Source organism: Hydra viridissima, unplaced genomic scaffold (assembly GCF_058129835.1).
Source record: "Hydra viridissima isolate aposymbiotic clone 2 unplaced genomic scaffold, HvirCarnegie_v1 scaffold_2, whole genome shotgun sequence".
Classification (NCBI taxonomy): domain Eukaryota; kingdom Metazoa; phylum Cnidaria; class Hydrozoa; order Anthoathecata; family Hydridae; genus Hydra; species Hydra viridissima.
Genome location: NW_028324301.1, coordinates 12,776,049 through 12,803,212, shown reverse-complemented (window position 1 = coordinate 12,803,212; position 27,164 = coordinate 12,776,049). Strand labels below are relative to the sequence as shown.

The following is a 27,164-nucleotide window of genomic DNA, read 5'->3' as shown; positions in this document are numbered from 1 at the left end:
CGAGGCTGATAGAATATGTTTTCGTCACATGATGTAAAAGTATTGTTTTTAGATTTCTCTAAAGAGGATTCAAAGATAAATATGTAAATTCTTGAATGTCACTATATTTAGATTGTTTATAGGTTATCGTTTACTTATTTCTTTATGCTTGTAAATTCTTCTATAAATTTAAATCTATTAATTTTTATAAAATATGTTATTACTTTGTATTATTGTTTAAAAAAATTTTTCTGATTCTCATGGAAAGGTCTGATCTTTCTATAGCTGCTGTCTCATCAGATCTGTAGATGCTTAAAATTAATGTTATGATCAAAATGGTAAGATTTTTTAATACATTAAATTTATAAGTAAATATGGTGTACAATATAGTTTTGATGTAAAATGCATTGATTTGCTTAATGGAAAACGTAATGGTCATTGATCGTGGTTGTGGTTGTAAATTGATCACATATTATTGTACAGACTGGTATATTATTGCAAATTGGTTTTTATCCAATAAATATAAGAATTTATTCCATATATTAAGTTGTTCATTTCTAAAGTGACAATCTTTATATTGGTTACATATTCATTTCTATTTTTAGTCTTGTTTGATGCTTAGTAAGAAAACAAGCACTAAAAAACAAGCACTAAAACAAGCACTGAAACAAGCACTGAAACAAGCACTGAAACAAGCACTGAAACAAGCACTGAAACAAGTAGCGAAACAAGTAGTGAAACAAGTAGCGAAACAAGTAGTGAAACAAATAGCGAAACAAGTAGCGAAACAAGTAGCGAAACAAGTAGTGAAACAGGCAATGAAACAAAAAAATAGAGTTAAATTATTATTAGTAGTGTTAACTTACTTGTTACACTTATCAACTCAATCAATATTTAGCGTTATTCCCTTTTTCACTGGAGTTTCATATATTATCTTTTGATATAATTTGGTATGTTATTGTGTATACTTTGAAGTATTGAAGTATTTATGATAAACCATAAACAGATTTCTGTATACCATGTTTCCAACATTTACCTTTTTTTTCTGTTGAATCCTAAGAATCCAGAAGTATCCTGATGATAAGTAGGAAGTATCCTGATGATGAATAAGAAGTATTCTAATAGTAAGTAAAAATCTACATACAAAATATTTACATAATTCACGCTGATTGTCAATGTGATATGCCTCATGTTATATATAATAAAGCATTTATCAATAAAAATGGCCGACTTATGTTATGAAATAGTACATTTGTGCATGATCAGTTTTACTTGCATAGATTTATTTAAAGTATTCGTTAAATCAGAATAAATATTTAACTATTTAGTGTTTACACTTTAATTCCATACATTACTCATCTGACATGTTCTTTAATACATAGTGGGTGACAATTTTGTAAAAGCGTTGAAATAAAAGTTTGATAAAGATTTTTAGTACTTATCATGCTTATGCTATTAACTTGATTTACTTTATCAGTTGTGTCAGCAATTTATAAACGTATTAATTATTTTTAATATACTCAATTAACTATTTTTGATTGTTAACTTAAAACATTCTTATTATCAAAAAAGTGAATGTTAATAAATAAATACTTATAAATATAGTTTTGACAAATTAATAATAAGTAGGTATCTCATGGGGCATTAGTGGATCCACGTTGGAACATGCACTGGTTCCCAGCCTTGACCTTCTATTGTACCGGCACTGGCGTGCCACTATTGAATCGCATATCAAATAAGTCAGCAAGTCTGCTGACTGAGTAGATATAGAAATTGGAAATAACAAAAAATGAGAATATTTTATCTATAGCAGCAGGAATTGCGCCAGTTTGCCTGAGTAGCCACAAAGGCAGTGAATGTTTATAAGAGACTAAAAAGTTGAGCGAGGCTGCAAAATAGTTTAAAAAAAATTTTTCTTTAATTATTGAATTTACCACAAAAAAGACAGGAAGCTGCTTTTGTACTATTTTAACAACGGAAAATCTTTAACTCGTAAAAGAAATAACTGGGCCTAATAACCTATTTAATTACATTTTAGGCTTAATTACAGGCTTAACAATAATACCTTCAATAGCTTTAATACTTTATGGAAATCGATTTACTAGCGCACAATATTTGTTTCAAAGATCAACAGAGAATGTAATTCTGATTTCCAATCAATTTATCAACAATTAATAATTAACTTATACAAAACTAATAGTTAAAGAATCAAGAACTCTTGGTTAGATATTTTTAAGTATCAACCTTTTAATTTGATTTGTTTAAGAATCGAAATATTTGAAATTTAGCTAAGAATCTCTTAAAAAAGTTCAATCATTCAATCATTTTTTATTTGTTCGATCGTTTTTTTATTAAATCTTAATGCATATAAAACATAAGAAGGATATGGCTATCTACTAAAAAGCATCGCATCATAAATATTATAAATCAAAAATATCTTTAAATAATAAAAGGTTTGTAACAAATAAAATGTTTGTAAAAAACATGATGACGAGTATTCAACATTCTACGTCTCATTAACATTCAAGGTCTCAATGATTTTTGATGACATTTCTGTGTTTGATTCTGATGCGGAAAAAACTCTTTTCTTCAGTTAAATCAAAGTATTAGTAAACATTCTAAATTATTAAAAAACAAACTTCAAATCTTTAAGTTAAATAATACATCAATGAGTATATTTAAAAGTTTTTAAGTCGAGAAAATACAACTTACTTAACAAATTTTGTGTAATTAAAGAGGGATAGCAGAATTATTAAAAATAGATCTCCGAATTGAATTCCATTTATTGAAAACCCACGATTGTAGATTTTGAAAAATCTAAATATATTATTGCGGTGTGTTAACTACCTTCTGATTATCAATTGACTAAATCGTTTAAAAAGTTCAAAAGGTTACAACATAAGCAAAATGAAATTTGAACTTTATGAATTTCCATAAAGTTCAACTTGAGTATGAGCTATTCTTAAGTGACCGTGTATTAGAATGAACCACTGAAATATAAAGATGCAATATCAATTGAAAAAAAACAGTCCATAAAAAAGCACTTTACGCAATATGAGGAAATATCTTGTAATCTTTTTATATCAAGATGCAGCAAAAAAAATTTTATTTCCCTTGTTTTTCTCTAGCATAAATTTTATGTATCTTTTTTTTTTTTTCAATAAAGAATAACGAATAGTGATGTAGCGAATTGTTTTTAATTTAAAGTCTTATTACATAGAGTTATTACATAGAGTTTCTACTGAACTAACAATAAGGTCTTACAAAACATTACGAGATAGCTTTCCGTAAGAATCTAAATCTTCTTGTTTGATTGCCATTTCAAAATTAAATGCTATGATACAACTAACGAAATCTAAAGCGATCTCATTTTTTTCCTAAAGTAATTTAGTAACAACGCGCAAAATCATTAATAGTTAAAATATACAGGGTGTATACTTAATTTCTGACCCCCCACATGTTACAAACACAAGATTTTGAGTTGCTCTCTTAAATGCTACTTAAAATATTACCGTGATATTATTCTACCTGTGTACAAACGTGCAGCTGATGATAAGACCATCTTCCCTGTGAGAAATAAAGTTATTCTGATGCAAGATGGAGCAACTTGCCACACGGCAAGAGCAACAATGAATGTGATCAACAGAGACTTTCCAGCAGTGTGGACCGACTGGCCTGGCAACTCGCCCGACTTAAATGTCATCGAACATATTTGGTCAAGACTCCAGGACAGTGTTTTACACAATCCTCGACCTCGTAATCGTGAACAGTTAATCAGACGTGTTGAACAGGAGTGGGCTGCCATTACGCAAGAAGAGTGTTTTCGTCTAGTAGAAAGCCTGCCAAGGAGAATTACCCAATGCATAGAAAGAAATGGACAAAATACTGATTACTGACTATTAACATATATTCTTTGTCTAATTAAATTGATATGACAGTAATAAAATGGTATGTGTTGAAATACCGTATTCTTAAACCGAGATATAGGGGGTCAGAAATTAAGTATACACCCTGTATTTTTGAAATTTTTTTGTTCGTTTTTATCTACAAATAATTTTCTTTTTACATTTTAAATTGAAAGTTTCGCATAAAGATCAAGAAATGAAAAAATATTTTATATTTATTCGTATTTTCTACTTTCGTCTGATTTATAGTAAATTTATAGCAAGTTTATAGCAAGTTTATAGCAAGTTTAAGAAATATCAAATTGAGTAGATGTAAAAAGAAAACGAGAAAATAGGAAAACATGATCGAAATTTAAGATTTATATAAATTTTACAATCGGCAACAAGCATCACTTGCTGATCCCACTATTTGAATAAACAGAACCATGTGTCCGAGTCTGTTGAGGTCATCCACAGAACGTTTCAAGTCGCATTTTATGAAAAACTCGAACTTTGAATATGGGAACTCTTTTCAGATCGAGACTAAAACATTATGAATTAAGTTACAACAAGAATAAAAAAAAAAAAGAGGAAATAGCCTTTAGTTGTTGATTGTAAAAGTTTAAAAACACACAACTACAACAAATACACAACAGCAACAAACACTCAACTACATTTAACATACAAATACAACAAAGCACACAACTACAACAAACATATAACTACAACAAACACACAACTACAAAAAAAAACACATACAACAAAACACACAGCTACAACATACACACAATTAAAGTTACAAAAGAACATAGTTTAATATTCAACGTGAAATAACACAAAGGAAGAAAACGTGGTAAAAATTGCAAGTTTTTAAAGCGAAATTCAGGTCAATGAAAAATTTAATTTGGTTTTAAATCTACCTAAAAACTCGATTTAAAAATAAAAATATTGATAAAACTTCAAAAATACAGTATTAAAAATAAAAAATAACAAAAAAACCACATCAAATAGTAAGAGACCAAACATCTTGGGCTAATAATATTAAATGTTAAGATTTTTTCTTTTCAACATTAAATATTTAGTGTTATTTAGATTTCCTCGAAGTAACAAACAGCGTCTAATTTTAAACGCAGAAACTGACTATGAAAATACTCAAACAATATCTTTCCTATACCTTTTTTTTCCAATGTCAAAACGAAGGCTTTCCAATGTGTCTTTCATAACTATTAGTTATTACATGGCAAAACAGTAGATAGTATTTCCGTTTTTATAAGACCTTTTTACAGCTATTTTACTAGTCTCTCTTTGAAATCATTATAAATGGTCAAGAGATTTAAAGCTACGCACTTTAATAGCCGGTCAAAAGCTCGACTTGTTCCTAACAAATAAAAGCTTGCAAATTAAGTGTTTTCTGAAAGTGAAGCATGAACGAAAAAACGATGAACGGATGAGATGTGATGAATAAAATTGAAAGTTAGAATCGTTTAAAACTCCATTGTTGGAATTTAAACAAAACCACCGTCAACTCTTGTTCATTCACTCAAAAAAATCAAAAATGAGGAAGTTAGGATGAGATGATGTGATCATTTAAAAAACAAAATTAATTTGTAAAACATCATCCCAAGTAATGATTATCAAAATCCAACAGCAAAGTTTCACGAAGCTTTTTTTCTTGACAATAAATTAAATCGACTTTCAAAATAGTGTGAGATTTAAACTCTATTTCAGTTCATTTTTTAGATGAAAAAATTTTCAAACCTTTAAAAACACACACTAGATCACTTATTTTAGAAATATCACTTACCACATTTTGTTGTGCAAATGAAAACTCACTGGTGCGAAAGGAACTCAAAAGTGGACTTTGTTGTTTAACTTGAGGAAACTTTGAGGAGTAAAATAAAACCGCTAGACGACGTTTGAAACCAGTAAAAACCTTAAAGAAAAATTTTTGGTGATTTTTAAAACATAAAAATTTGAATTGATAAAAAGCAAATTTTTTAAAAGATTGAGATGAAATTTTTCAAAAGGATCAACTGATTAACAATCCTAAAAGACTTCTAACGAATCTTTTTTTGAACCGTATGTAAATGAGTTAACTTCGTTCTAAGTGCTCAACTAAAGAAAAATAAAATTTTGTCAACAAAAAAAGTTTCGGGAACGAGGGAAATTTGAAATTGAGATTAATGGAAAGTTTTTAATGCTATTTTTTAATTGAAGAATTCGTTTGTTAAATGTTTGTTGATATTCGTTTGAATGTAAACCTGAAAATTACCTCTTCATTGAGTAAGCAATGAAACAATGTCAACAAGAAACCCTAGATTAAAAAAAAAAAGCTCTTAAAAAACAATTATTTATAAACTTTACTTTAAAATTTTTAACTAACAATACATAAAATACTGGCGAGTTTATTGGAAAAAATATGTGCTAAATTAAGTAAGTACCTGAGAAGAGTTTAATACAGCAAAAACATATTGAAAAAAAATTGTTTCTGAACCAAAAGTAAGAAACCCAAAAATCCAAGTTACTCCAAGAATCGGCAACAGAATGACAGAAGATCGAAATCCAGCTCTGTAAAAAGTAAAATAGTAGACAAAACAATATTAAAGATAAATAAAAATTAAAAAACAAGGAATTGGCATTCGGTTTTTCCGTTAATGAAAATTAACATTTAATAATCTCTCTATATCAGTCCTAAAATATAGAGAATAATAAATAATTTATATATCCAAATATACAAAGTTAGGCAATCTTAAAAACTTCTATTTTAACAAACTGAAATATGGAAATTGGTATTTCATTTCTTGTTACTCATAATTAAAGGAAAAAGCCGAGGGTTATAAGAGACAACCTTAAATTGTCATTCAACTTATTACTCTTGGTAAGCTTGATTATTTGTACCAATACCAATAGCAAAATGATGCCATTTATCTATAATAAATTTAAAAAATGACTATTTTAGAACCAGATTTCTTCATTATATTTAATATAGTTAGCTATAGATTAATTATTATTAATTATAGCAAGTTATAGAGTAATTATTGTTAAATATAGTAAGTTAACTATAGAGTTTTATGCTTATTATTATTTCAATTAAAAGTAACCGTTATAATTCCTAGTATTGGACCAAGAAAAGCCCAAATAGCATGGTGCGAGTTTGAGAGCCAACAGCTAAAAGAGAAATAATCTTGAGTACTAAACTTTTGAAGAACCCGATTTAAAAAAAGCAGAATGTTAAAATGATACTTACTGGCTTGATGTAGAATAGGCCTTTGAGTTGGTGAGACTTGTAATACCAACAATAATTAAAGGCATTCCCCATGCAATTAAGAAGTACCATTTCATATACTTTTTTGGTTCAGCAAAAACTTTTAAAACCAAAACATAAAGGTAAACTCCCTCAATCAACATCCATCCAAAGCTTGCCAACCAAAAATAATGAAGAATGTATGCAATCAATTTACATACAGCCTGTATGATAAATCAATAAAGATAAGTTCGTTTTATTTTGTATACATGCTTTCTAGAATTTCTAAAAACTTAAATAAGAAACCTTATTTTCCACTGCTTCAGCTCCAAACACAAAAACAGTTTGAGCAAATAACAATGTAACCATCAAATTTAGGTGAATAATGTGTCTTGTTTGCTTTTTATACCCTATTCTAAATATAAAAGAGTTCAAACTATATATGCATTTATATACTACCATTCAACTACCAACCACCAACTAAAGGAAGTAAAAGCCAAAACAGCTACAATTGCAAATCGTCTTGATTTATGCTACATAAGCAAATAACTGGAATCTCTTCTCAGACTTAGTAAGAATAGAGAACATAAAATAGTATTTCAATTGTATGACCAGATACTCAGAGGAAATTATGCATGCAGCAATCCAAAAAAAGTGATATAGATAAAATCAAAACTTATGTTAACATTAAAACGAATTTTAAATTTTGATTTTGTGATTCTCCTGATTTTTTAAGCATTTTAAAACCTTTTCTCAAAGATTTTTTTCTTTCAAAAATGGTTAAAATAGTCAGCAGAATATAAAGTTAAATACAAACTCCCATTCAGAAGAGAGAAAAACTTGAACACATTTTATTGTGTTCAAGTTTTTCTCACCTCTGATTGGGAGTTTACAATCAATAATTTAATGTTTTATTATTGGAATATTTGATCATTTATTGAACTAAAGTTATGACTAATTTAAAGTTATTGCTTTTTTTTTAAGGTAAGTATCATCACTATTTTTTAACATATTATTGCCATAAGTTACAAATTTTCTTGTTGGGCTGTTAAACATTCTCATTAAAATTTGAGTTTTTCTTTGATCTTAAACTGTTGTAGATTTTGAATGGGATTGATTGCATATCAATCGATCTTATTCAAAATTTTCAAACCATCTAGTTTTAGTCTTAGATCTTTTCACCCTCTTCATGACCTTCTTTTATTGGATTCATGCTTTTCTATTCATGCTTTTCTATTAATGCTTTTCTATTCATGCTTTTATTGCATTGATTGCTTTTATTGCATTCATTACTTTTATTGCATTGATTGCTTTTGCATGGTCTGTCAAGTTCCTTTTAATGATTTATCTGCAGATTTTTCAGTTCTTTGGATGATAACAAGACTGTAAAAAATGATTTTTTTTTAAATATATATTTTAGAGAGTCTTTAGTCAAAAGTCTGTATCTAAAATAAATGGATTTTTTGTGTGAGAACAATTTTTTTCTTCTTTTTACCGATACAAATGGTTTTTAAATTATCCTTCAGTATCTGTTAAGACCTAACATTTTAATTAACTGATACTAAAATCAATTAATAACCATTAGGTTTTTATTGTAAATGATTTAATATTTTGTACTTGATCATTATGCAATATTTCTGCTTTCAAACATTCACTAAGATACCTTATGTATATAATACATATACATGGTCAACTTTACAAACTTGACTTTGAAAATTAGATTTTCAATAGGCTGATTTTACCATCAATATCTTACAAGCATTTGATATTTTCATCTGAATATTTTGGTATTTATTTCTTGTAATAGAATAAATTATTTTAAAAAAATTTCAAGAACAGAAAAATATGGTTAAATGGGTTATGAAAAAATTAAAAAAAAAAAATTTTTTCTGTCAAATAAAACAAAGATTTTAATTTTTGCAATCCTAAAACTAAAAACATAGTTTCATAATTTTAGGAAATTTTATGAACACTTAAAAATCTTATAACCATTTATTTAAAATTATACTTATATAAAATCTTACAAAGAACTTTATAATGTAAATAACAAAGAACATATAAAAAAAAAAAATCGTACAATATTAGTAGAATGATGATGATTCCAATGATCAAGAAAAACATAGATAGTCCTGAAAAAACCAGAGTTATGATGCTCAGGACCATTTGGTGAGTTTCAGAAATCTGAAAAAAAATCATATTTCTAAAATTTTCTGATAACTTTATATATGATGTTTCTACAACGGGCTGTTCCTTTAACTAATCATAGTGTATTAATCCTGAAATGCAAATTTTTATATCTCCAAACATGTGTGTGTATATGTGTAAATCCCGGAAATTTACTTTAACATTTCAGAGAAATAAGAAAGCAGAATACTGCTAAAATAGGACTAAGAGTTTTCAAAGCATAAACACAATTTATTTTTACAGCACATGTGAGATGGGAAAGAATGATGAAAATGTATCCTTTTTAGCTTTAAAACAGCAAAGCAATGAAGACATTGTATCATATGCACAAAGATTATGTGAAGCATCACATTTTTGTAACTTCAAAAAATTAGGAAAAGATGGCCAGAGTGCAGAAGATAATCTTATTCAAATGAGATTAATTGATGGGTTGCATTCTTCTGATCAGAGAATTAAAGCTCTTGAAATGTTACAAAATGGTGAATATCCTAAACTAGGATCATGTGATGATTTCATCAGGCAGCTAGAACAAATATCTTCTTTTAGTGCACAAAACAACATGGATATTGTAGAACCCCTTTTAGTCAACCATATGGATAAAAATAAAGATAAACCAAATCAATGCAAATACTGTGGTCTTTAACACTTGCCACACAAATGCCCGGTATTTGAAAAGAACTGTAAAAAATGTGGGAAACTAAACCATTTAAAAAATTTATGCAAATCAAGTATTAAATAAGAAAGAAAAGTAGATAAAATAAAGAATGATGATGCAAACATTTATTCTATTTTCACCAATCACTCAAACTCAGAAACTAATGTCAAAATAAATGACTGTAGTATAAAAATACAAATGGATACCGGAAGTTAAGTCACTATTATACCAAGAAATTTCTGGGAGCTAATGTCTAAACCTAAGTTAAAAAAATGCTGTCTTCTCTTAAAACAATTTGATGGCACAATTATTAAAGTTTAAGGAGACTTTGAGACAACATTGGAAATAAATTGTTGCAGACTAAACAAATTTTTGTTGCAGACTGTATAAAAAATCATGGTTTAATTGGCATGAACATAATAAAAGTAAATGCAACAAATTTGGTTAACAGTGTGGAACCTATTGTTCAAGAACGATTAGTGAATTACAAAGCAAATATACTAATAAAATGTGGCATGCAACCATTTTGTCTTGAATATCGATCTTTTCCTATTCATGTATGACCATTAGTGATAAAAAAGCTCAATGAAATGATTCAACAAGGATTGCTCTAAAGAGTTCCACCTTGTGAAAGCAAATGGGCTTTACCACTTGTTGTTGTAATAGGGGTTAACCAAAAGATTTTCTCAGTTTCATATCCTATTCCAAATATTGAAAATGTATAAGATGGCAGGAGTGAGTATTATGCTAAAATTGATTTCAAGGAGGTATGTTGCCAAATTGAGATGGACAAAGACACAGGAAATAACAACATTCAATACCCCTATTGGGTTGTTAAGATGAATATGCTTGCCTTTTAGAACAAAAACTGCAAGTGCAATATTTCAGAGCAATAGAATCAGTTGTTGGCAATATTATTCCTAATATGATTATATTTCAAGATGATATCTGTGTCAGTGGTAAAAATACTGAAGAACTGAAATTTAATTTGGAGAAAGTTTTGAGCAAATTAAAAGAATTAGGAATGATAATAAATAAAAGTAAATCATTGATGGAAACAAAAACTCTTTCATTTTCAGGATACAAACTGTCAGAAAAATTAGTGACTCCAGATTGCAATTTGGTCAGCAAAATACTTAAATCTAATCCTCCTAATGATAAAAAGGAACTTGAGTCTTTCATATGATTAGTAAACTTTTATATTCAACACATTTAAAAATATGCTGAAAAAATTTACTGTTAAATAATTTGAGGAAGAAAGGATTTATGTTTGAAAGGCGGAAAGAACATTCAAATTACTAAAGAAGAACCTTGGTGAAGAACCTTGGTGAAGATCCTGTGGTAAAAGTATATGACATCAATAAAGGTCTAGAATTAACAACTGATGCCAGTGGAAAAAGCAATATCTGGTATATCACAAGATGGTCACCCTGTACTATTTCTCTCACAATCTTTGACAGATGCTGAAACAAGATACCCTAATATAGAGAGAAAAGCACTAGCTATTAATCTGGTCAGAGCCAGGCAATTTTTGTTAGGTAGAAAATTCAAGCTTATATCTGATCATAAACCATTAAAATTCATATTTGATTGTACTAAGGAACTTCCAAAAGTGACATTTGCTAGAAGTTTAAGGTGGGCACTGCAAATGATGGTATTTGACTATGCTACCAGCCATAAAAAGGGAGAAACTATTCCCCATGCAGATGCACTATCGAGACTGTCTTATTAATTGCAAGATGAAGAAAATAGCCAAGAAACCTTTATACACTTAGTTGAATCAGTTATTGGGAACCTTGAGCAGATCAGGAAAGAGACAGAAAATGACAGACTGTTGATAGATATTAAAAGCAGAATTGGTAAAAATAATTGGAGCAGATGCTCCATGGCAGAAAGGCCTTTTAAATCTAACAAAGATAAATTGACTATTGAAAAAAGAATTGTTTGTAATGGTGACCTTATTGTACCTCCTAAGACAATTAGAAGAAGATTTATCAAATTGGTCCATGATGACATAAAATATGGGATAATGCAAACTCTATGTAGATTAAAATTGGAAGCATAGTGGCCTGGTTATTTTTAAGATGTTGAAGAGTATGTTAAAAGTTGCAAAAGGAGTTTAGTTGTAAAAGCAGTTAAGACAGTTCTTCAAAGTGTGTTTTCAAGAAATGGAATTCCAGAAGTTTTGGTGTCAGATAATGCTGTAGAATTTCTTAATACCTCTTTATGCCAGTTGCTGAAGAAAATAGGATGCTTACTGTATAAGACTCCATCATATCATCCTTAGTCTAATGGAGCAGCTGAAAGAATGGTGAAGACTGTTAAAATGGGTTCTGTTAACATGAACCTGTTAATAATGAAAAACTCAATCTTATCAATAGTGAGAAACTTGACACATGCAGAGTACTTTTGCCCAAGGAAGAATGTATTGAAAATTGAAGAAGCACTTAATCAATGAGAGGGCAAAAGCCAATATATTTCAGGGATGTGATGCCTTAAAAAGTAACACTAGGTGGACAAAAGGGAGCTATGTAAACATACAAGTGTGTAAAAGACTGATGTTAATTAGAAGAAATTATTTTGTACTAGAGAATCTGAGTATTTGTTTAACAATACAACAATCACAAAATTCAAGAGAAAAAAAACAAGGGACTAGGTTTCTTTAGTAAATGAACAGCATAAAGTAGATTTGCAAAGCAAAATCTTATTGCAAAATTATGTAAAAAATAGAAGATTCTGCTTTGGTAAGAAGAAAATCTCCTATTATATTTCAGTATAAAATTTAAACCTATGAAATCAGCTTTTTTAATGATCAACTCTAAACCTTTGAAAATTGTTACAGTTTTGAACAATCTTTTTAATATTAAAAAATTTAATATAACTTTCATCTTAAATTCTTTTAAAAACATTTTTTTGTTTTAACAATTTAGATATTTTTTATAAACAACTTAAAAAATAATAAATTACTAATTAATGTTTTGTTTGAAAAACTAGTGGTGAAACTAACCAGAAATTGGAAAACCACACACCATTTAACAAAATTATGTGTGATAATTTATGATTAGCTTGTTAAATGACTCAATGCAGTTTATCGCACTAACTTTTTTAATAATAACAAAAATAACACCAAGAGTTGTAAATAAAAGTAGAGTAACTGATTTTAAAATTTTAAAAGTTTGGTAGATGATTATGAAAAAGAATCATCCAATCATAAGATTTTTTTATAATGTAACAAACATGAAAATTTGAGCATCCTAGCTACATACTACAAAGCAAACAGCAAAGATGCACGTCAATAACAAAAGTTTTGAGGAAAAGTTTACAAAAACAATAAACTTAGCTTTAAAATTTACCGGAAACTTTTCAACCAAAGCCAGTATAGCAAAATTTGTCAGATGTGAGCATAAACATGTTGTGCTGTAATTTGATGATTGAAGCTTTTGACAACCTACTGTTGACCAAAATCCCCTAAGCAAAAAAAAACAAGTCATTTTTGAATTGCAAACATACAAATACAATTGTTAGACCATTCGAATGTTACAAAAAACTAATTACATTTAAATGTTGTTGGCATTTAAATTTCAGATTTATTGTTTTGTTTTTTTTCTACAAATGTCAAATGTTGGGAATAACTTGAATGAATTTCATGTTCAAAATCATAACTTTAGTAAAATGCAAAGCTTTTAGCTGTGGTCATTATGTTCTTATCTTATTGAATAATTCTCTAAAGAAAATGTTAATAAACATAAAGTATTGAAAATGCATACTTTCCAGATTTTGAAAACCTTTTCAAAACAGTATTTTGTGTCATTTATTTGTGCATGGAAGGTTAATGATTCCCAGAGCAAAAACATCACAGTACTAAATAAGCTTGATATATTCAAGGTACTTACTGATTTTACATTGTTACAAGAAAATCAGTAAATCCCCCCTTACCCTATTACTGAAAGTATTTTATAAATGTAAGTAAACTAAAAATAACAAAAATTTTAAAACCTGCCACTTTGGTTCCAGAATGCACAAACAGAGTCAGTTGCAACAGACTGAAATGTATTTAAAAAAAATATTTTTAAATACAGGTACAACACTAATTTAACAGTTCTCTGGGGGTACAGGTAGATGAACCAGAAGAAGGTCATCAGGCAACCCGCTGATGTCAACTGGCTAAATCAAGAACCTAATTACAATACTAAAGAAAAGATTTCGAAGTAAATTATCTGTTGTATATAACTTCATTATTTACAACAGTTATTTACTATGAAACCTTTCATATAATTTTGTTACATACAACAGATTTTCTACAAATGCAGCTTTTGGAAGTATTTTAATCCAGATTTAAATTTGTAATGCATACTTTTGTCCACTTGTTTGCATTTATGTAACTTTATAATAAAACTTTAATACAGCTGTATAAAGCTGCCTTTTTAACCAAATAAGTTATAAATTTAACTTTTTTAGAATAAACATAGACCTTATTTAAATGTTGTAACTTTATAGTGACTTTATCAACAACAGATTGATTAGCAATTGCTGCAGAAAGGAGCACACTGTTAACAATATATCTTTCTTCTCTTGCCATGCTAAAAAATAATTGGATTGAATGACAAAATAAATATAGTTTTAAGGAGGATAACAATAAGAAATTTTAAACAATCATGTGCAAATAATACATGCAATAATTAGTTTATAAAATAGAGTACTGAATTAATAAATTGTTCGAAAGTATTTAAATAATAACTGCAATAATTAGTTTATAAATAGTTTATTAGTTTATTCCTAATTATATTGTTCAATTTTATTCACAACATTGCTCATGTAATAATTAGTTAACTGTTAAGAGGATTAATACTTCATTCAAAATTATTCAAAATATTTTACTTTTATGTTAATATCAGTTAAGTTTCTAGATATTTTATCAACTTACCCAGTGTCTTTAATTTCTATATCATCACTAAACATTCTATGAATATCTTTATATTTTGCGGCAAATACTGCCATAAATTCTTCACTTTCACCTGTAACCTAAAATTTAAAGTTTTATCAAATAAAATCTTTTACAGAACAAAGTTTTTTATTTTTTGTTTTTTAAGCCTTAACTCTTTCCCTACCACAAGCCACAGACAATGGCTTTAGTATTTTAATTATTTAGACCACAAGCCGTGGTAGCGGCTTTCTGATATGCCTCATTATTTACCATGTTTTGAACATTAGTACTGATTTATGACTCATTTAACTGATTTATTCAAACTTAATTCTCTGCACTATTAATAAAAATAACAACCATATTGTATAAATTAAAGCAAGTAATATATTACAAAGTTTTTGATTTTTAAACCGCTATCAAAATGAAGTCGTTGAAAGTTAGGGTATAGTGCCAATGAAGCTTCTAAAGCAATGCTTAAATGGTTAAATGAAGATCATAATGAGTCAGAAAGTGAGTTTGAAAGCAGTTCTAGCTCAGAAGATTTAGAATTTTCAATTGTGGAAGAAACTGCCTCATCTCCTTTGATTATTAAAGGTGACAAGATTTCTTCCACAGAAGTTGCTTCTATAAGTAAAAGAAAAAGAAAGTTTAAAGCTAGTATATCTTCTGATTATGACAATATTGGTTTATGGGTACTTCTTGGAGATGATTTCAATGATAGTCAATGCAAACCTCAATGAAAACTCAATTATTTTAGACTGTTTTAAAGAACATTTTAGTGACAAAATTCAAGATGAATTAGTAAGATTTATTTTTTTGCCTTTTACAAAATGCAGATAAATTGTCCATGTTTAAGTTTATCTATATTTTCTTCTTGGACCCCAATTAATAAATATGATCTTGTTAGTATCATTGGTGTCATGATTGCAATGGGATTAGATAAAAGACCCTAAGTTAAAGACTATTGGTCACTAACTGGTGTAAATTGCACTACTTGTTATAACAATTTTACAAGAAATAGATCCAAGGCAATATACCATATAATGCTTCATGTTGCTTCATCTTAAGAAAGCCATGGAAAAGAAAAAATTGAACCATTTATGAGAAATCTTATCACAAGTTATCAAAAAGTATTTTATCCATATGAAGATGTTTCTATTGATGAAATGGTCCTTAAATTTAAGTTTAGATGAAAAAATGAACAAAATAACCCTAGCAAACCAAGCAAATACCACATTAAAACATTTGGTTTATGCAACAGCGCTACTGGTTATGCCTTTAACAAGCTTACTTAAGAACTGATACATCCTATAACTCTGATACAAAAGGAATGGGACAAAACGAACCTCATTTGCATTGTAAAGATTAATTTTGATTTACCATTTCAGATAATTTTTTTTATCATTAAAAGTGTTTGAGAATTTTTGTATTTGTGTTTAAAGCACATTTTACAAACTACTTGATTTTTTTTCTTTTTGACTTTTCAAAATTCAGTTCTAAAAAAAAAAACAGTTTTAACTTTTTTCTGTACTCAAAAGAAAAGTTATTTTTTATTGCTTATGATAGGTTCCATTGCCTATATAAGTTGTTATAAATGTCTTTTAAAGTATTTTTTATATATAAAAGAATTTTGTATATATAAAATACTTTAAAAGACATTTATAACAACTTATAAATATATAAAAGAATTTTGTTTTTCATTTTCTTTTTTTTTCTTTCAATAAAATACAATGTTATTGAACTCTTTTCAGTTTTCAGTACGAAAAAATGCTGTGTATTAAACTTTTATATATTTAAAAAGTTCTTTTCTTTAGCTTTTTATATATATAGCTTGTTATGTTTTCAAAGAGATTTATTACTTGAATTTCTATTAGTTTTGAATAACATGTGATCTTAATTTTTTTTTTAAATTTAAAGTAGTCATAGTGAAAAGTTTTTTTAAAAAAATTGCGGTAGTGAAAGAGTTAAGCAACATAACTAAAAAAACACAAATATAGTTTGTAAGGCTGAAATTTATATGTAATCTTCCAATTAATAGTTTGCAAAGAACAAATACTTTGTCTTGGATTTTAGGTTTTTACTAACCTGAGTGCTTGCTAACTATAAAAGTCACAACTACTGTTATTCTATTTGTAAAATATAAATATCATAATTCTAAAACATTACAGTTATTAATGTGGCCTATCATAGAGACAACCATAAAATCAATAGTTCTAACTACAATGATTTCTATTGCAGTAAGCCATAGCAACAAAAGATGGCAGCCTTTTTGAATAGGATTACTAAGATTTTATGGATCGCCAGACAACTTATCTTCAATAAGTGTAGTTATGTAGATCAGTGTTTGGTCTAAACAGATTTTTAAGGATATCTAGAAATATTACAAGATTGAGCTAGTATATGGTTACTCATATTCTGATTTCCTATTTAAAAACCTTACACACACAAAATTTTATTACTGCCTTGTAAACTAGCATAAGATAACAAAGATAATTAGCTAATTAAAAAGCCATATTACTCGAATTGCAAATTCTAAGTACACCTAAGAATATTATTAAAAACTTGGTAAAGAGCCTTATTTTAATATCATAAACATATGTAATCCTAAAGTTTGGAGGTGCAAACTAAGTTAACTTAAATACCTCAATTTCATTTTTTGAACTTGATTGATTGACAACCCCAAACTTGAATGGAAGTTTTTGCTTTGAAGTTATTATATCTATAGATACAATGAATTTACAAAAAACCATTTAATTTTGTTAAAAAAAAAAAACGAAAAGATAATTAAAACATTAAAAATGTTAAAAAGTAAAATCAATTTAATCTAACATTTAAACTTAATAATTTAAACTGTTGATGGTAATAAATTAATTTTAATATATATATATATATATATATATATATATATATATATATATATATATATATATATATATATATATATATATATATATATATATATATATATATATATATATATATATATATATATATAGTATTGTAGAAATTATGTTAATACTTCCAGTAAGAGTGCTCAATACAGCGTAGAATAAGTAGAGCGAATATATTATTACTATAATACAAACTAAATAATTAGCTTGGTTTATATTACATTACTTAAAGTTTCACGCAATAGCGATCATCAGATGTTATAAACCGTAAAAAGACGTAACGACAAAAAATACGAAAAAAATACGAAAAAAGTGCTATGGAGTGTCTGCTATGATGGCATTAAAGTTTTTTATTAAAAATTTATTTTCATGGCGGCACTTTGATGTTAACTCGCTTCTTTTATTGAGCAAGCCTAGTTTCGACGTAATGATGTGGAACTTTTCAGTCAAGCACAAATTTTATGTGAAGCCTGGTGGCAATCACTGTAATTTGTGCTTGACTGAAAAGTTCCACATCATTACGTCGAAACTAGGCTTGCTCAATAAAAGAAGCGAGTTAACATCAAAGTGCCGCCATGAAAATAAATTTTTAATAAAAAACTTTAATGCCATCATAGCAGACACTCCATAGCACTTTTTTCGTATTTTTTTCGTATTTTTTGTCGTTACGTCTTTTTACGGTTTATAACATCTGATGATCGCTATTGCGTGAAACTTTAAGTAATGTAATATAAACCAAGCTAATTATTTAGTTTGTATTATAGTAATAATATATTCGCTCTACTTATTCTACGCTGTATTGAGCACTCTTACTGGAAGTATTAACATAATTTCTACAATACTATATTATCGCTCCTTCAAGTTGAGCACTCTCTAATATATTCGGTTACATTAAATAATTATAAATTATGAAGAAACATTATTTCAACTATTCGATGAAGAACGTACCAGTACCATCCAAAAAGCAATACTTAAAATATTTAACGGAGAAAGTCGAATTACTTATAAAACGTATGAGATGGAAAGCTTTGATGTGCGAAAATGATCCTAACCAGAAGCCTGTTTACCATTATGATCTCAAATCAAGAAAATCCCCACCACAGCACCCTGATCTCGTAAGTTTTGAAAATGATTTGCTAAAGCTAATAAAGAATATCTCATTTACTAATATTCAAAATGATTTTCAAAGACAATTGCATCACGACATTGCAAAAGTAAAATCTTCAAATAACTTGTTCGTCTTTGCAGATAAAACTAGAAACATATATGAGCTAGATAAACCTTCGTATCAGAAGCTTTATACTGAAAACATTACTAAAACATACAAAAAGTCTGATATAACACAGTATAACAGTATTAATATTGAGGCTAAAAAAATTGCGAAAAATTTGGACATAGACGATAGAATAGAATGTCTAGCCATGAACACAGCATTTATTACCCTAAAAGACCACAAGGAAAATTTTGTCAATAATCCTCAGTGCCGTTTAATAAACCCCGCTAAACCAGAACTCGGGAAAATTAGCAAAGTGTTATTAGATGATATTAATAGCAGAGTGAGAAAAGCCACCCTCGTGCACCAATGGCATAACACAAGAGAAGTAATAGAGTGGTTCAAGTCCATACCAGACAAAAAGCTATGTACTTTTATTCAATACGACATTAATGAGTTTTACCCTTCTATTTCAAAACAATTACTTCAAGATTCTTTAACACACGCTAAGAAGTTCACCATAATTCCTGATGAATCAATCAATATCATCTACCATACTAGGAAAACTTTACTTTTCACAGGAAATAATATGTGGAGTAAAAAATCAGGCGACCCTGATTTTGACGTTACAATGGGAAGTTTTGACGGAGCCGAACTGTGCGAGTTAGTAGGCCTATTCATATTATATACTATTGCCAGAGAATACGGGCTCAACACCACAGGACTATATAGAGATGATGGTCTCTGCTGCTTCTATAATATCAGCGGCCCTCAGTCAGAAAAAATAAAGAAAAATTTTGTTAACATTTTTAAAGATAAATTCAACCTTACTATCACTATTAGATCTAATTTAAAAATTGTAAACTTCCTCGATACCACACTCAATCTCCTTGACAGCACTTTTCAACCTTACAGAAAACCAGGAGATAACCCTATATATATTAACGTCAACTCCAATCACCCACCTAATATCATCAAATCAATACCGAAAATGATTTCTAACCGCATCAGCAATATATCTTCAAACAAAGAGGTTTTTAATGGAGCCGCACCGTTTTATAACAACGCTCTCAATTCCTGCGGATTTAAAGAAAAAATTTTTTTCAATCAAAACATGCCAAAACGTGGTGCAAGATCTCGAAAACGAAACGTTATTTGGTTTAACCCTCCGTTCTCACTGAACGTTAGAACAAACGTAGCAAAGACATTTTTGGGTTTAATTGATAAATGCTTTCCGAAAGAACATAAATTCCACAAACTTTTTAACCGGAACACCGTAAAAGTTAGTTACAGCTGCCTCCCAAATGTTAAGAAAATTATTACTGCTCATAACAAAAGAATACTATCTTATACTATTGACAATAATAGCCAATCATGCAATTGCCGAGAAACCGCTACATGCCCACTAAATGGAAAATGCCTTAAGAAAAACCTTATTTATATTTGCAATGTAAAAACCCAGCAGCAAGAAAAGGGGCATTATTACATTGGTCTAACTGAAAAAACTTTTAAAGACAGATGGTATAAGCATAGGAATTCTTTTCGTTATGAAAGTAAAGCAAACTCCACGGAACTTTCTAAATTTGTATGGGAGTGTAAAAGTAAAGGTTTAGAACCCATCCTTACGTGGAACATTCTCGATCAGGCAGAACCATTTAAACCTGGTGGCAATCACTGTAATTTGTGCTTGACTGAAAAGTTCCACATCATTACGTCGAAACTAGGCTTGCTCAATAAAAGAAGCGAGTTAACATCAAAGTGCCGCCATGAAAATAAATTTTTAATAAAAAACTTTAATGCCATCATAGCAGACACTCCATAGCACTTTTTTCGTATTTTTTTCGTATTTTTTGTCGTTACGTCTTTTTACGGTTTATAACATCTGATGATCGCTATTGCGTGAAACTTTAAGTAATGTAATATAAACCAAGCTAATTATTTAGTTTGTATTATAGTAATAATATATATATATATATATATATATATATATATATATATATATATATATATATATATATATATATATATATATATCTTGATGTATAAATCAAGTATTTAAAAAATTAAAAACAATTTTTAAAAAATAACTTGGACTAAAAAAGAAAGTAGACTTAAACAGTAACCAATATACTTTCTGTTATACTTGCATAGTTTATTATGAGATGACAAAAATAATTTTTTTAAATTTATACATACATACAAAATGTAAAATAAGTCATAATATTTGTTGTATTGTTTAAGAATTTGTTTAAAAAAAAAATTTAAACTGAATATGTTTAACTGAATAAAATTTTAAAGCAAAGAAGATTCCAAAATATATCATAATAGACTTCCAGGATAAAATCCATGTTTGAACATCATGATCTCAAAGACAAGCTGCTCAGAAATTTGATTGTGATCAGTGTTTTGTGTTAAAAATATCGGTTTTGCAATTAATCAAAATACAATGAAAACAAATGCTTAGCTAAAAGACTAGTCTTTTATCAAAACACATTCTAATAGTCAATATATATATTTTGACCTGCCTATAACCAATACTCTAAATCCAATAAAAACTTTTCAGATGAAAAAAAATATCAATTTTGTGGAGAAAAAAACCCCCTCTAATTGTTCCAGAAATGCAGACCAATATTAGTCTTTTAGAGCACTTTGAAAGAAGAAGTTTATAAAACCAGTTGACTGAAATACTTAAATCAACTAGAATCTAGAATAAAGTTATGCCTTAAAAAAGTGAACTTTGAAGTTGTTTAGGGTGTGGATTACTCTTAAATTGATTGTTTCTGTAGATATGGTTTGATTAAAAATAAGTTTCTTAAAAGAAGATAAAATTCTGTCTCATTTTTTTTTATTAAAACTTTTTATATTAATAGGTTTAAGTGACTCTTTTTAAAGTCTATTTTTTGTTATCAACCATAAATAAAAATGTTATACTTTATATTATTTTATTTATTTTTGAGTTAATACTTACTTTTTATTCTAACAATTCTATTACATCTATGTTTAAACTATTATACCTACAAGGGTTTTAAAAAAATCAGTGCAATATGATTATTTGTTGATTCTTTTTATTTAAATCAACATAAAATACTCATATTTAATGATTTTTTTTTTCTTCATAAAAACAAAAGTATTTATCTACAGCTAATGTCACTAACAAGTTCACTAGCTCATTACTTTTTTATAAATTCAAATTTATCAAGTGCATAAAAGAAAAAAACTTACCAGTAAAAATTAAAAAACAGACACACAAAGTTTTAAACTGATTTCTGTTCTATTTTCTTCTACTGTCCTATTTTCTCAAACCAAGCATTATTCATAACTATTTAACTATTGTTAATTACAAAAAGTTGCATAATAATACTAATGATAACCAGTTTAGTCACATTTACAATTTTATTTGAGGCTTTGAGAAGATTTGAAAGTTAAAATACATAGAAATGGGTTGAAAAGTAGCAGATAATTGATATAAAGATCAGATCAGAGAAAAGCTCTAAGATCAGCAACAGAGAAATAACAACTATATTATTGATTTCAGAGAATTGCATCAGAAATACTCTAAAAATTTTAAAACAACAAGTGTCACCCAACATTATGAAGTATCCTAAAAGTCATAAAAAACTAAGGAGTGCTATAAAAGTTTTTTATTTTTTCAAGTAAAAGCCAATTCAAGATTTAGTTATAGTTGTAAATAAATAGCAATTAGTAGAATTTCTCTACTGGATTCCTTTTTGATGACTAAAGTAGTTACTTTTAAAAGTGCTACTATTGTGACAAGTCATTTATTTTTAAGGGTTAAATGTGATGATAAGAATGATTGTTAAATTGCTTTTGGGTTTTGCAAATTGCTCTGATCAATACTTTTGTTTTTTTATTGACAACCTGAATAGGTGAACTAGATGGTATTTTGAACACTGATTTCAAGCATGTATTTATTTTTTCTCATCACTGAGATAAGGCTGATTACATGTTTATGGGCTTAATTTTGTTGATTGCTTTAATGCATATACTAATTCTAATGCAACTTATTTTTTTTCATTTCAAATATTTTTCAAAGTGGGACTTTGTTTTATATGTAATACATTAATTCTAATGTAATAGAACTAATATTTTATGTTTTAGATTTTATTTTGTTCCTATTCAGGATAAGACTTAGGCACTTAACACCTGCACTTCATGCTACATGATTGGTTGGATAGAAGGAGAGCAAAAATGCTTTTGATTGTTACAGTTCGATGGAAAGAACCATTGATTGAACATTGAATGATCATCTATCCTAACATGTAATCAGCTCTTAGGGTAGTAGTATATGACAATAAATTTCTAGTCCTTTTTCTTCCACAAAATGGAGTTAACTTTATACAAGATGAAATGGAGCCTTTTGACACATTTAGATACTTCCGACAATTCAGACAACAACCCAAAAACATTAAGCCAATGAGGATATGTGATATAGTAAAAAACTTGAATTTGTAAAAGAATTATATCAAGGTTCTTGCTTCTTTGTTGAAGGATAAATACTTACTACGGAGGTGTCCTAGTTTGTAGGTGATGTAAGTAAAATCTGGATCTATTCACATTCCTTTTACTTTCACTTATATACGTCAAGAAAAACAGTTCAAAATGAAGAATGTCAGAAAAGATTCCATGGATTGAGAATAGATGCATGAAAGTTTATCTGTGAGAACTTCCTGGGAACCACAAGTCTTTTTACTTTTATGTTAAAAAACAGGAGGTAACTCTAAAATGTCAACTCATAAATCACTGCTGCATTTTAATAAACCAAGAATTCAAATAAATGATCAACCAAAATAGTCACACTAAAAGTTATATCAAAGATTATGCACAAGTTGGGTTTTGAATGGACAAAAAGTAGGTAAATGGAAAGTAACTATTTTAAATATATATACAACAGTAGTGGGGTATAAATGGTAGCAGTAAGTGTACTGAAAAAAGTTAAATCTTTAAAACAGTCAGATCAAATCCTACCTGCAATTGAAGAGGTTGCTTCAACATAGCTACCAATTGATAGGTTACTAGCAGCACTTAATCCTTGCATTTCAATGTTTAGAATATTATCCATTATTACTTTATCATTATCTCTTGATTTTCTGTGATCAAACTTAATTAGCTTAAATAAAAACATATAACAATAAAAAATAAAATAAATAAACAGATTTAATTCTAAAGAAATAAATGATAAAGTGAAATACATGTAAACATCAATGTTAAAAAAAAAGAAGAAAAAGCAAGATAAATTAATACCTGTTCCAAAGAAGAAATTATTTTTGGGGGAATTGAAGTTGTCTTTGGTGCTGTAGTTGAAGTGGTAATAAACACTGAAAGTCAATAAATTAAAACAAAAGGAAAAGTTACTTGTTTGGAGTTTAACTGAAATCAATAATTGGATATAAACCCACAAGAAGAAATATTAACTCAACTGCTTGTCATTTACCTCGTACATTCAGCTCTATACTCTTTTTTTTGATTAGTTATTTCAAACATTCTTCTAGCGGTTCAGACACTTTGCAGTAAGCTCTGGTATTTTTAAACTCTTGCATGAATATTGATATATCAGTCAAGTTATAAGTGAATTTAATTTAAGAATCTTATTGAAAATGACCAATTACAATCATATAAAAACTTTTAAAGAGATATTAACATTTATTCAAATCTATTAAATGTGACCATGCAGAATTACTGGTTAAAAAGTGGTTTTGCTAGCATATGGAGCAAGGATAAGTTACCTAAATGAAGCAATAGGTTAGTAACAAGATGTTTTACTGGTTACATAAAAGTGGAAAGAGATCTGAATGGCAATAGCTATAATTTTCTTCAAGCAATCAAAATTTTGACTATTGCATTGAGGATATATAAGACTATTGCATTGAGGATATATAAGTATTAAGGAGACTAAACTGATTTCAAGAGGACATTTCAGAACAAAGAGCAGCATTTCTATGGCTAAACTTTCTTATTTTTGAATTTGGATCTTTAATATTTACCTAAAAACAGTTTATAAGTTCTTATAATGAATAGAAAAATTAATTACAATTTATTGTAAGATCTTATCAACACTAATTGATGCGGAAATTGTAGTATAACAACCAAGTCATAAAAAATAAGTTTTAAACTCATATTTATTTTTCTTTCTCTTATAATATTTGTTTCTTTTTAAAATTTCTCATGGTGTTTTAAAAAAAAAGAAAATTAGTAGAAGTTATTGAATTTCTTGGATAGAATTTAGAGTAATTTGAGTTTGTCAAAAAGTTCTCGTATGTTTTCATAATTTTGGACAACGATCTTTCGGAGTCTATAATAAAAATTGGGGTGTAAATATCAAATAACGCCGAAATATTTTACTACTTGTATACCATATTGATGCTGCGAAACTTGCCATTATTTACCTATTTCAATAACATTAAAATAGTATTCCTGAAGTGTGAATATTTTTAGTTTTTCTGCTCTTGGGTTGGAGAAAAAGAAAAATATTTAATTGTGAAATGCCACCATAGTCACAAGAATATATAGTCTGGAAACAAACAAAAGCGCTTTGTTTATGTTATTGTTCAAGAAATTACTAGTTCTCATTCTTCCGAAAGTGCACAAGTAACGCAAGTAAACAAAAAACTGCATAGCTGAAGTCCTTAAATTTTCAATTTTCCCCTATATTTTGTAATGTTTTTAGATTTTCAATTTTCCCCAAATAATGCAGATGAGTTGTGGCATAAGCTAAAGAGTCTTTTTGAAAAGTTTAAGGGTGACCCTTTGAAATATTACTCAGCATTTTTTGGACTCGTGTTGGATAATCTGCCTAATTATTTTGAAGAACTCACTTTTTCTAATACTCTAATGCAGGACGTAGTAAATGATATTTTAAACCACCTTACCGATAAAAACAAACTCAATGGTGAGAAATGCGAAAAATCGGCCATGACTATAAAGGATGCAGAAATGAAGTTAGCAATATTAAGCTGCTTATATCATTCACTAACTGTTCAATAAGTTACACTATTCAAAAAACTTATTCTTTTTATAGCATTCAATGATATTCTTTAATTCTAGCATGTAAAGTAGAATTTGACACTATGCAATACTCATGATAGAGATGGTTTATGGAGAGTGAATTCTAAAGTTATTGATATACTTGTATAATGTGAGCTATTATTTAGAAAAAAAAACTTCAACATTTATCAGTGTTTTCTGTAAATGATTTTGCAAAAGAAATTCTTACAAATATAACAGTTATATCTAATTTTAACAATCTTTCTATATCAACTAATACTTCTGTTACAAACAAAATCAAAACAAAAGTGCTTGAGCAGATTATCAGTTTGTTTGTAGGAGTTCAAACATTTTCATTTGAAAAAATAATTGTGAAAATCACAAATTTGCAAGTTAAGACTTCAAAAAAAGATCACTGCAAACTGAAATGAAGAAATTTAGCTGCAGCAATAAACTTGTGTAAACTAAAATGTTTTAAAACTGCTATTAATCTAAAAAAAAGTATTTTTTGTTTGTTAAAAAAACTACTTATAATAAATTTCTAAGAGCATTAAATTTGAAAAAGATGTAAATTTGCTAATAAGTCTAAGATAAAGAATAAAAAAGTTACATTTGTTTTATAATAGTAAAATATCTTTTATGTTATCACTATATATTATCTGCAAAACAAGTTAACATCAGGAAGGGCATATGATTGTAATAAATGGCTCCAACTTCCATGTCATATTCTCTTATTTAAATATGACATTAAGCTTCAATAATGTCATATTTAAACTAGAAAATAACATTATGGAAAACTGTCCATAACACATATAGCGCATATAATATTTAAAATTTAGATATATATTATATAATATATATACATATGTATATATACACAAGTATATATGCCAAGCAAAAAAAAAATATTGAATAAGCTTTTTTTTTAAAAATAAGAAAAGGTAAGAAAAGATAATTAGTAATATTTGATAACTACTGATAACTGCTGATAAATACTTGATAAATAAAATACTTTAAGTAAAAGTAAATGATATTTAATAACTTATCAGTATATATCTTTAAAAAATAAAACTTTTATAAATATTATTTTGCATGGCATACCTTTTTCTTTTATATTGTTTAATACTAAATAACTAGTTATACATACATACATACATACATACATACATACATACATACATACATACA

General features: G+C 27.8%; 2 protein-coding genes and 2 long non-coding RNA genes across 18 annotated transcripts in view; 2 read left to right on the top strand and 2 right to left on the bottom strand.

Moving 5' to 3' along the window:
* Positions 1-837: 837 nt before the first annotated feature.
* LOC149891997 (uncharacterized) lies at positions 838-23,186 on the top strand. Its single transcript, XR_016449539.1, has 3 exons — positions 838-929; positions 1,040-1,103; positions 23,116-23,186. It is a non-coding gene; the product is annotated as an uncharacterized LOC149891997 (long non-coding RNA).
* LOC149891999 (uncharacterized) lies at positions 2,304-3,428 on the bottom strand. Its single transcript, XR_016449538.1, has 3 exons — positions 3,244-3,428; positions 2,692-2,796; positions 2,304-2,597 (listed from the first exon to the last, which is right to left on the bottom strand). It is a non-coding gene; the product is annotated as an uncharacterized LOC149891999 (long non-coding RNA).
* Positions 4,217-27,164, bottom strand: part of LOC145197426 (adhesion G protein-coupled receptor D1-like) — a 44,377-nt gene continuing 21,429 nt past the window's right edge. The window contains exons 1-18 of one of the 15 annotated variants that reach the window (XR_016449532.1): positions 24,427-25,490; positions 24,237-24,310; positions 23,961-24,102; positions 17,513-17,589; positions 14,871-14,968; positions 14,418-14,526; positions 13,943-13,989; positions 13,300-13,414; positions 9,185-9,288; positions 7,414-7,522; positions 7,111-7,331; positions 6,965-7,031; positions 6,712-6,791; positions 6,305-6,431; positions 6,136-6,177; positions 5,668-5,978; positions 5,038-5,241; positions 4,217-4,406 (exon numbers count right to left, since the gene is read on the bottom strand). Coding sequence is in view for 5 of the 15 variants with exons in the window: in XM_090077480.1 (XP_089933606.1) it covers positions 4,359-4,406; positions 5,668-5,796; positions 6,136-6,177; positions 6,305-6,431; positions 6,712-6,791; positions 6,965-7,031; positions 7,111-7,331; positions 7,414-7,522; positions 9,185-9,288; positions 13,300-13,414; positions 13,943-13,989; positions 14,418-14,526; positions 14,871-14,968; positions 17,513-17,589; positions 23,961-24,102; positions 24,237-24,310 (1,589 nt within the window). In the remaining 10 variants the exon portion in view is untranslated. Of the gene's footprint in view, positions 4,407-5,037; positions 5,242-5,667; positions 5,979-6,135; positions 6,178-6,304; positions 6,432-6,711; positions 6,792-6,964; positions 7,032-7,110; positions 7,332-7,413; positions 7,523-9,184; positions 9,289-13,299; positions 13,415-13,942; positions 13,990-14,417; positions 14,527-14,870; positions 14,969-17,512; positions 17,590-17,889; positions 18,036-23,960; positions 24,103-24,236; positions 24,311-24,426; positions 25,491-27,164 lie in introns of those variants that run through there. The other 14 variants (XR_016449531.1, XR_016449529.1, XR_016449528.1 and 11 more) reach the window with 14 other exon arrangements.
* Positions 9,418-10,032, top strand: LOC149891998 (uncharacterized). The gene has a single exon (XM_090077486.1). The coding sequence runs from the start codon at positions 9,545-9,547 to the stop codon at positions 9,932-9,934; it is 390 nt and encodes a 129-aa protein (XP_089933612.1). The 5' UTR covers positions 9,418-9,544; the 3' UTR covers positions 9,935-10,032.

Excerpts from the sequence above, each read along its gene's own strand:
- LOC149891998 (XM_090077486.1), top strand. The coding sequence starts at position 9,545 with ATGGGAAAGAATGATGAAAATGTATCCTTTTTAGCTTTAAAACAGCAA.